The 11,128-nt window shown below is 45.3% G+C and overlaps 1 protein-coding gene and 1 long non-coding RNA gene across 4 annotated transcripts in view; both read right to left on the reverse strand.

Annotated features, from left to right (window-relative positions):
• The window catches only part of GOLIM4 (golgi integral membrane protein 4), a 30,005-nt gene extending 23,051 nt beyond the window's left edge, over positions 1–6,954 (reverse strand). For all 3 annotated transcript variants that reach the window (XM_059479539.1, XM_059479538.1, XM_059479537.1), the window contains exon 1: positions 6,436–6,954. In XM_059479539.1, the coding sequence (XP_059335522.1) occupies positions 6,436–6,622 (187 nt within the window). In that variant the 5' untranslated portion in view covers positions 6,623–6,954. The remainder of the gene's footprint in view (positions 1–6,435) is intronic.
• On the reverse strand, positions 4,282–6,039 carry LOC132077723 (uncharacterized). Its single transcript, XR_009419102.1, has 2 exons — positions 5,955–6,039; positions 4,282–5,850 (listed from the first exon to the last, which is right to left on the reverse strand). It is a non-coding gene; the product is annotated as an uncharacterized LOC132077723 (long non-coding RNA).
• Positions 6,955–11,128: the final 4,174 nt, after the last annotated feature.

The raw sequence follows: 11,128 nt of genomic DNA on the forward strand, positions 1-11,128 counted from the left end.
CAAGACCCTTCCTTAAACAAGGACAGCATCCAGACAGGTTGAACTCCTCAAGAGCTCACCTCAGGCTCTGACATGACTAGAAATTCACACCCCTGAATCCTGAAAATCCCAAGGAAAATCACCCAACAAAGGGTTCAGCTTTAATTACTCGTTCCGTAGAGCTCATTTTTTTCCCAGTAATCTGATTTATTTAGCTTTCATTACCATCAAACCTCAAAGCAGCACCTGACTTTCAGCAGGGTGGATTAAATGACTTTTTCCCTGCAAGGACCCCATTCCAAAAGGAGCAAAGCGAACTCTGTTGGCCACAAATTGCTGGCAACATCCTCAGCAGCACACCAGAGATGCTATAATGGGCACTCACATCCCTGAGAGGGTGGAAACCTTACTCATAAATTGCTCCACCCAAACTCAGAGGCTGACAAGCCAACAGCCAGCCCAGTGAGACAATGAATGTGCTTGGAACATCATTTTTAAGGCTCAGGAATTCAGCCAGGCAGGAATATGAGTGTCCAAGAAGCCAGAATGCAAACTCACCACCATCAACCCATCCTGCCTCCCTCCTGAAGTGTCCACTCAGCTCCACCACTGAAAAGCTTCAGGAGGCTTAAACCACCAGCAGTAACCAATATTTGATATTTTGCAGCACGTTGTGTGATTTTGCAGCAGGTCTTGTGTCAACATGGGGAGGGAGAGCACCAAAGCCCAGGGAACAAACCCACCCCATGAGCTCACTCTGCTCAAAATTCCTGCCCTGTGATCCTCAGCCAGGCTCCAGCTGGGGTGCAGAGGGAATTCTGCAGCTCTGGTTACCCAGGATTTATCCTGGAATTGGTGTTTCCACAATGAAACAGCACTTGGGCATGGGTTACACATAAATATGGGCACGTGCTCAATTTACCTTTCAAGTCAGAATTCAGCTGCTGGACATGGAAATTCTGCTATGGACCCTGAAACAAACTTCTCTAAGTTAATTATCTGAACAAAGTTCCAGCACCTTTTCTGTACTTGGGTTATGAGGAAGAGCTGGGTAATTCCAGATAATGCAAAATCTTGAGGGTGAGCTGCAAACCAAACACATCTCTATCTAGTTTATACATATATGTACATGCAAATGCATATATATAGATTATATTATATAAATATATATTTATTATATATTAATATACATTATATATTTTAATATAAATATATAATATTAATATAATATAATATAATATAATATAATATAATATAATATAATATAATATAATATAATTATATACATTATATATAATATATAATATATAATATATATTATCTTTTATAATATATTATATCATATCATATTATATTATATCATATTATGCATATATATACAAATATACATTATACCATATACCTCTTCCATACTCAAATTCTGCACAATTTCAAGTATTTAATGTTTTTTTAAGTATGCAGAATATGAAATATCAATTGAAAATGTGAATGGAAGTAAAAAAAAATGTGAATGGAGGTAAAAAAAAAGGAGCCAGGTGCTCAGAGGATCCAACAACCCAAAGCTTTCCATTTCAGGAAGTAAAAAAAAATGTGAATGGAGGTAAAAAAATGGAGCCAGGTGCTCAGAGGAGGTTACAAAGCAAAGCTTTCCATTTCAGGAAGCCAGGTAGCAGAATTTGGGATGCTGCACTTGCCATTTCAGGGGAAGCACACACAGAACCAACCTCTCCTCTTACAGTGCTGCCAGGGATCTCCCAGGCAGCAGGAAAGCACTGTCAAAGTGCTGCAGTGTTATGTGCAGCCTGAAGCCACAGGAATGACAGGAATTCAGGATTCTGTGATTAGGAAGAGCAGCCAAACACACAGGAGCTGCAGCAGATGCAGCTCTACTTGTCTGATGCATTGAAAAATAAGTGAAAAATTGAAGGTAGTGCTGGTTCCTCCCAGCCCTGCCAACTCAAGGTCCAAGTTTAAGGCAATGTAAGAAAGGGATGTGATAGTGAAGTACACCCAGAGCTGTGTGATGTCAGAGCAGCTTTGGCATCTGTGCAGCTTGCACACAGATATGATAAATATTAACCACTAAGGTGACACAGAGCTGTGATCTGAGTGTGCAGTGCATTGTGCAATTCCACATCATAAAGCCACCACAGATCTGCCAATCCCCAGCAGGTCACCCCCTCAGGGAGCTTCTTTTGGGACAACTGGCACACCATGCACAGAGCAATCCACATTTGCTTTACAGCCACTGCCTTCTAGCACTGCATCAGAAACCTCTGAGGAAATCCACACCTTGGCCACAGCAGGGAAAGCTCTCAAGGCCAGAGTCCCTGCTGGGCTGGCTGCCAGGATCACTGGACAGTCCCAGGCTGCACACAGATTGCACAAAGCCATCAGGCTGACAGGAAGGGCAGAAAAAAATAAGGTAGAAAGAGGCACTAACTGTAGGCTGTTATTAGGATTAGGGATTAAAACAGATTAAACAGATTTAAATAGTACACAAGGGGTTACTTAACACCCAGAGGATGAGAAGACAGAAGCTGCAAGGGCTAAAAAGATGTCTGTGGATACTTTCAATCCTGCAGCAATCACAGGTACCATCAGGCTCACCTGCACTCCCAGTGTGGTTCTGCTCTAGCAACTGAAGCCTGTTCCTGTATGGCCAATAGTTCAATACTTACACTGACACAGTTTTAAAGGAAGCAAAAAGCATCAAGTTTTGCTTTTATCACTTTAAGAAGCACTAAGGAAGATTATCTCCACGTTTTAAATGTATATCGTGCTCAGAGAATGAGACTTTAAAATAATCAGCTTACTGGGAAGATCAGCTCCTCTATGAAAGACCTTATAGATAACAATGACTTCAGGTTTTCTCAGCAGTCAAAAAATTTTGTGTCATCTCTGAATTTTGCCCCTGGTGTTCCCTTTGTGGATTATAAAAGCAGCCCTACTTTCTCCATGCCCAGCAGAACTTTGTTAGAGAAAAATACCGAAGTATGATATTCTTCTACAAAATCTTCTGCACTCTGATCCTCTAAAGGGGGTGAGTTTAAGATCCCAGCCTCACTAAGCCAGTTATTGTGTTTCCCAGGTCTGCCACCCTTCCCTTTGTACCCTGAGCTCATTCCAAGGGGCACAAACACTTCTCAGCAGAGAGGCTGAAGCTGTGAACACCAGGGAGAGCAGAACCCCCAAACCCACAGCTCTCTTCAGATCAGCTGTGTGTGTGAAATGATTCTGAGACACCTCCTGCCCCATTTCCCAGTGATCTGTTCATTCTGCCTTGGTATTCTCCCACGTACTCCCAGGAGACTGAGCCTCCTTCAGGTGTTGCTGTGTTTGAGCAAAACAAGGCAATGAAAAAGATAAAAATCTAAGACAGCTGGCTTTTCATGGAAAAACAGAAAGAACAGCTCATTCGGGCATAAAGAACTGGCAAGTACCAAAAAGAATGTTGTTATCACCTACATTTTTGAAAAAAAAACCATAAAAGCATGAAAAACAGTAGAGGGGACAGCAGGAAGTGAAGGGAGCTGCACTCTGAGCTAGGGCTGAGGATCCTGACTCAGATTTTGGGCAAAGGCATTCAGGTCCTAAACTGCCCCTGTGTCCATAACCTCAGGAGTGTCCATGAACCTCAGGCATTTCACAAATGGACTCAGGTTTCACTCACAAACCCCGACAGGGGAGCTCCCAAGCTCCTCTGTGTGCAATCAGGAAAGGAACTGCCTTTGCAGGCTCCAGCAGTCACAACAAACCCTACACAGAGTCAGACTACAGGTGACACTTCACTGCCCTCCAACAGAGTCACTCCAGTCAGACTTCCTGGGGCACAGCCAGCCTGCCACAACGCAGCCTCAGCACTCTCAAAAACAGCACTTTTACAAGCTGCCTTTTTGTTCTTGTATTTACATTGAAACCTATAAAAGCCTCCTGATGACATGGTTGTTCAGGAAACAGAAGTCCAAGGAATCCTTTTCTGCTCAGCTTGAAAGTCTTATCCAGTCACCCAGGAGAGCTGTGAACACCTGTGGCTGCAGCACCCTCCCTTCCTTTACCTTTGCCCTTTAACTGGTTTCTTTTTAAAATATTTCAGAGTGCTTCCATTATATTTCAGGCCCCAAAGTTATCTCTAGTCCAGGATCTATAGAGAAACTGGTTATGCTGCATGGAAAAGATAAGCTGCATTACTTTACCAATACTTTAATTTTATTGTTCTCATAAAGCAATAAACTCAAAGAATAATCTTTGGACAGCCAGGAGACGTAGCTCAGATACACGCAGAGGGGTTTTTCCTGTTTGTTTTATTGTTTTTTTTTTTTTTTTTTTTTTTAATTTGGCAACAGGAACATTGTTGATTTAAAGGCTAGGTTGTTTAAAATCAAAAGTTCAAAGTGCAGTCAGATACTGCACCTGCAAACTGGAATTGCTGTCAGCATTTTATGTCGTTTCCAAGTCTCTTCCCTCCTGTTGTTCCATAACAAAGAGTTAAACAGGACAGGTTCAGGAAGGAGTTTGGTGGTGGATATCACAAATCAGCCTATGTCTCTCCAGGTGAGCTGGGCACAGGCTCTGAATTCTCTGTGTTCTCCTCACTAACAAACTCCTGCTGCAAAAATCCAGGTGATTGTGCAGGGGAGGCCATTACAGAAAGACAAGGAAGAAAAGTTTATTTCCCAGATCCTCTGGAGCCCTTAAGAATATAACTTCCCTTTAGTGGGAAATTAGGCAGCTAGGGGCTGCTGCTGCATTTAGTATTTCTCTGGACTCTCACCCTCTCTTAGGTCTAACAGCCCCTTCCAGAACACAGGAAAACTTAAAGAACCATTTTTTATTGTTACATTTTATTTTCCCTTGTATTCTGTAACTTAATTGCCAGTGATTATTTTTTTTAAACAGGGTTTACTGCTACCATACTTGGCACAGATAAATTCTCCTGCTTAATGGGCTTGATACACTGGCATGGATCCCAGAACCATGTGAGTTTATTGCATGGATCATCAAATCTATTAATGTTACCAGATCCTGCTCCATAGCTCACATTTCCCATTGATACACTGAAACAAGCAAGAGAATTACAGAAAATGCAGCTCCCATGAACAGGCTTAGATAGATGGTGGCTACTCAAAATCATGTTTCAAGCATGGAAAGTTCAAATCAGCATTCCAGACCTCACATATTTGATCCAGAGAATCTCCCCACTGTGGCAGGACAAAGTTTTTTGCACATTCTTCTTTGGCAAAGCTGGAGCAACAGAAAAAGCCAACTTGTCAAATTTTACCTTGAGAACAAGATGTTCCTATGTCCCCTGTTGGCAAATGCACAGCCTAGCAAGAGTAGCCCTTTAGCCATCTGCCCAGCCAAACCTTCACACCTTTTCTGTGACTAAAATGAAGGTTTCTGGCAAAGAGCTCCCTGGTATTACCTGGAATTGAAATACTAAGTGAGGGTGGTGTCAGCTGGTGACTGAACACCTTGAAGGAAGTAATCACTGTAAGAATCTAAGAGCATAAACCCAACTCTGTGCTCTCTGCACACAAACTCTGTGCTGCCAGGCATGCTTTGATGGATGCTCCCACAGGGTAAAGGATGGCTGAGGATCACCCTGAAGTTTAGTGTTGCTACAGCAGATCCTCTGATTCTTCTTTCATGCTATTTTGAGAGAGAAAACTTGAAAGTTGGCTCTGAGCTTTGTGCTGACCTGACAACCTTGCACTTGACAATTAGAGAGGTGCTGAGGTCTTTCCTTTTCCCAGACCATTGATGTTTCAGGTACATCCCTGCTGCTTTGCTTCTGGTATCTTGACATGCAGACGTCAGACAGGGACAACTTTTCATCTTCAACTACAGGACACCCACATCTGCTGCATCCTTAAACCAAGATACACAAGCATCTGTATTTATGTGGCACCTTTAAGCCAAGAAATTCAAAGTTATTCCAAAAGTAATAGAACAGCCTTACCCAAGTAACTTACTTGAACTTTACTTTTAAATCACCCTTTAAAGCCACTTTATTCAAATACTCCTCTCCTCCATCCTGGAGCTATTTAAGGTTTATGCTGCCCAGGAGCTGCAGATGGATGCTCAACATAAAACCCTGCAAGACAAGGAAGTTTTTGTGGGAGAAGCCCACAAAAATGCCAGACTGGACACAGTCTGCACTGCTTGCCTGCCTTTCCCTTTTGTGCCAGGAATCGCAAGTGATGTGCAGTCCTTTGGGAATAAATAAATAAGAGTCTCTACGGGATGTGCGGGGAGAGAGGGCATGAGAGCTCTGCAGGAATCCACAACACCTCACCTAGGGAGACACTACAACCCCGCAGGCTGGAGGAGAAGAAGGGGGAGAAGGAGCAAAACTTTGAGAGAGGCTGGACAGCCAGAGGAGGAGGATGAGGAAGAGGAGGGTGTTCTGCAAGCCTCGGGGAAGGGCAGCAGAGGCTCCTGCCGAGGGAGTACCTTGTAACTGAGCCGAGAGCGACTCCTGATGCTGTTGGTACTTGAGCGCCGTGGCCTCAGCCTTCCTCAGCTGGCCCTGCAGCTCGTAGTAGAGCATCGCCCCGTACAGGAACCCGAACACCACGGTCAGCAGCAGCAGCGTCTGGAAAATCCGCTTCTGTTTCCGGGAGCACATCCCGTTGCCCATGTCCCCGGCGGGGTCCCGAGGGTCCCCGCCCGTCACGGCTCAGCAGCGGGCGGGAGGCGGCGGCATCGGAGGCCCCGGGAGGAGCAGGAGCAGGAGGAGGAGGAGGAGAAGGAGGAAGGGAAGGAGGGACGGCGGAGGCGGGGCCGGCCCAGCGTTTCAGCCCCTGGGCACGGCCGCGGCGCCCGGGGCGGTCTCTGCGGTGCGGGCAGCGGCGGGGCTCATGCCGGGGATGCTCCGCGTCCCTGCGGCCGTGTGCCGATCCCTGCGGCCGGGATGGGGGGCTGCGGGGAACAAAGGCAGCTCCGGGCCCCGCACTGACGTGTCCCCGCTCGGCCGCGGCTCCCCCGCCGCGGGATCCCCGAAGGAAGTCCCGCTCCGGGCGCGGCCTCATTGGGTCGGGCCGCGGGGCTCTGCCCTCCCTCCGGAGCGCATTGGGTGCCCGCCGCGTCCGTCCGCAGCGGGCCGCACTTCCCGCCCGCCCCTCCACACTCCGGCTTCAGCTCTTCAGCCCCGCATGCCTGCATTCCCGCATCCCCCTCAGCTTCGCATCCCCCTCAGCTTCGCATCCCCCTCAGCCCCGCATCCACGCATTCCCTCAGTCCCTCAGTCCCGCATCCCTGCATCCCCGCATCCCCCTCATCCCTGCAGCCCCGCATTCCCCTCAGCCCCGCATCCCCCTCAGCCCTTCATCCCCGCATTCCCGCATCCCCTCAGCCCCTCATTCCCGCATTTCCCGGTGCGGGACCGCCTCGGGAACGGGGCTTATGTGGTGATGAGCGGGGCTGTGACAGTGGGGCTGTGACAGAGGGGGTGACAGCCGGAGTGACAGCCAGGCTGTGGCAGCTGGGGTGACACCAGGGCTGTGGTAGCGGGGGTGACACCCGTGTTGTGGCAGCGAGGTTGTGACACCGGGGCTGTGGTAGCTGTGGTGACACTGGGCCTGTGACAGAGTGGGTGACACCGGGGCTGTGGTAGCTGTGGTGACACCCGGCCTGTGACAGAGTGGGTGACACCGGGGCTGTGGTAGCTGTGGTGACACCCGGCCTGTGACAGAGTGGGTGACACCGGGGCTGTGGTAGCTGTGGTGACACGCAGCGCGTGCCCCAGTGGCACCGCCGGGACCGTGTGGGGCTCTGGGGCACGGGAAAGGCAAAGCCCCAAAGAGCCTCTTGTGGCCATGCCCCTGAGGCGTTCGTGGAATCTCGGGATGATTGGGGTTGGAAGGGACCTTAAAGACCACCCAGTGCCACCCCTGCCATGGCAGGGACACCTTCCACTGTGCCAGGCTGCTCCAAGCCCTGTCCAGCCTGGCCTTGGGCACTGCCAGGGATTCCCAGCTGCTCTGGGAATTCCATCCCAGCCCCTTCCCACCCTCACAAGGAAGAATTCCTCCCCAGTATCCCATCTAAATCTACTCATCACATGAATCTATTTTTTCATAGCTTGTTGGCTGCACTTTGTTCTGGGTGTTATTTGTCACAGCCTTCGCTGTCCTTGGCCTTTTCTTCCCCCAGAGCCAAACCCAGGCCACTGGTGCATCCCCAAAATGTGCCATCCTAATTCAGTGCTCCCAAATCCCCCTGTGGTGCCAAAAAATGTGTCACATGTACTTCATCAGCTTAAATTCAGACTTAGCCTAAATACAGTTCCCTCTCCTAGTGTATTTTATTACAGGACAAACAAAACCCAACCAACTCTCAAGCTAAACTAGAAAAATAAGCAAAAAAAAAAATCAAATTAACATGCCAAAGTTATTTTTTTCCTAAATGTATTTAACTCATAAATCTGTGTTTTGCATAGGCATTATTCTGGCCTTGATAGAAAAACAACATCAAAGAAGCTCAAGAATTTCTTATTCAAATATTCTGCATATTCCAGTAATTAATAACAGTCAGTACCACAAGCTAATATGATTTCTATGTGTATATCTGTTTGATATAGTCCCATTTAATGGAATCCCTCATTCTCATTTCAGGACCAAAGTGTTTGAAATTATGAGTTAGAAGGAACTGTACTTGCTTTGAAACAGTGATGATTAAAAAAAGTAAAAAAACAAACAAAAAAACCCACTTTTCCCTTGTCTTTAGGAAGCTTCATTTAAAGTTACATTTAAAATATTTTTTTTCCAACCATGAATGTTTCAAGTTGAGGTATTTTCATGCTGGTTTAGAGTATCCATTTCTTTCACAATAGTATTTCGAGGAAGTTTCTCAGTATCACCCAAGCTCCAGCTCCCCTCCCTCTACCAAACTCCTTCAGAGCTCTCCTGTGCTTTTTCCATTTCCAGGCTCTTCAGGCTGAGCTCTGCTGAGTAAAATGAGATAATTCTTTATTTCTGGACTCAGACTTTCAAATCACTGGGGGTGATTTATACTTCAGCATTGCAGCTCTTCAAATGATTTAATTTTTTTGTGTTTCCACTTGTTGCTTACATCACCACTCATAAAACCAGTCTGTGTCTTCAGTTTTGATTACTTTGCACTGGAGAACAATTGGCTGACATTTTACAATGTTTAAAATGATAAAATGTAAATTTAAAAGGACACTGAACCCATAGTGTTATTTATTATATATTCCAAATACATTTAATTGATTATGGCGTAAATATACTTTATACCCTGCTAGTAGAAATTGGCAATATCATTAACAAATACTAGGGAAAAAAAAAGCAAATTACTATCTCATTTTGTTTAATCAAATATTACTTATGTTCAGGAGCTGCTAGTGATAGATCTCTTCACCTCGTGTAAATTGTGATTCTCCATGAACAAACCAATTAAAGTTGAAATGAGGAATTTATTGGGAGCAAGGGACTATTATGCAAAGCTATTAGGCAAATTTGAATTAGAAGTCCCAAAATAGAAAGGTTTGGACCTAAAAGAGGCTGTAATATATTAAAAAGCATTAAATTAGTTGCTAGGAGAGAAATGCAACTTGGCCTAATCTCTGGGTACGTTACTGATGTAATCAGGAGAGATGAGGGATGGGTGGTTTCCAGCAGGGGGAATTGGGGGCAGGAATTCACACAGAGCCATTTGTCAGCTCTGCTTTCATCTCCTGGCCACAGGAGCCTTGGGCAAGCCTCAGCCCTTGGCCACAGATTGGCCAATTCCACCAGGTTAACCAAGGAACGTTGAGCAAAATGAAGTTCCTCTAAGTTGTGAGAAATGTATAAATTATGACCCTGCAAGTTCCATGCACTCAGACCTGGGTAACAGAACCTGACCAGGGGAGAGATGTCAGAAAAATCCCATTTCCTTTGGACACAGGTCCTCATCATCAACCACAAGATGTGGGAAGTGCACCCCTCTGTAATTTGGACGCCACAGAACTACATTTTTTGGTTTGCTTGTTTCCTTTGTTTGTTTTCCTCCTCGTAAAATAATTTTCTTGTATTTTCTGTCACTGTTTTTCACTAAACTTGATGCCACAATTATTACATCTCTAATAAAAATGATCATTGAACAGCTTTGAGTTTTTCCAGAATGGTGTAATGAGCACAGCAGCTAAACAGATCAGGCAACAGGTCTTTTATTTATTTTTATTTTATTTTAATCTTCTCAGTCAATGGATCAGGGATCCCAAGTGATGCAAATGCACGGGGCAGGTTGTCCCACACAAGTCACAGAACATTTCTTTGCCTGCCAGAAGTTCAGGAATGTCCTGGCAAGGCATTTTGTTGTTACCTCTCCAGCTACAAAGTACATTCCAGCTGCAGATGTTTAACCTTTTTGTCCAGTGGCTAAAGCTTACTGAGACATACAAAGACTGGTTTAACTTGCAGTGTCATCTCTTAGCAATCAGGAGCTGCAGGAATAAAAAGATTGGACTTGAAGAGGGGAATGCTCCTGGAAAAATTGAACATACCCCTGCTTGAGGTCATAGTTTGTGACATTGGGGGAAATCAGGATTTTTAGAGCTGAGCTGTGTTTGAGTGTCCAGCTTGAATAATCAGCTGAGCTCTGTTTGCTGATGTCCAGATTGGAGGTGAAAACAGGAGGGCTGTGTTTTAATATAGAAAGTTCTGTGCTATTTAATATTCTGGGGGAAAAAATAATCAAACATAAGGCATCCCAAACTGGACACTCCAAGGTATCAGAGCTTTGACATTCATTTTTTTGGTGCCCCCAGTTCTGGATGTGAAACAGGAGTTGACGATTGATTCTTACTTCATGGATGCATATAAAGACACCTTTTTGTAAATATTTCATTATTCATTGTAATAATGGGGATGAAACACTGGTGAGAAAAATTTGTGGGGGTACAAGGAGTAATTTAAACAATTCCCCACTGAGAAATGTGAGAAATGTGGTTCCTGGTGGAGATGCCTGAGGAGGCTACGCTGCAACTTTATCTTGTTTCCTGACTTAAAACACTCTTGTCATTTTACTGGCTCAAAACCATTATCCTTTGTGAATAATTCATGCAGGTAAGTGGATGCATTCAAATGTACAGCTGTCGTAGCAGGACTTGGAAGTAGTATTGGAGCTGTATTTGCCACGGAGC

Source organism: Ammospiza nelsoni, chromosome 10 (assembly GCF_027579445.1).
Source record: "Ammospiza nelsoni isolate bAmmNel1 chromosome 10, bAmmNel1.pri, whole genome shotgun sequence".
NCBI classification, from domain to species: Eukaryota; Metazoa; Chordata; class Aves; order Passeriformes; family Passerellidae; genus Ammospiza; species Ammospiza nelsoni.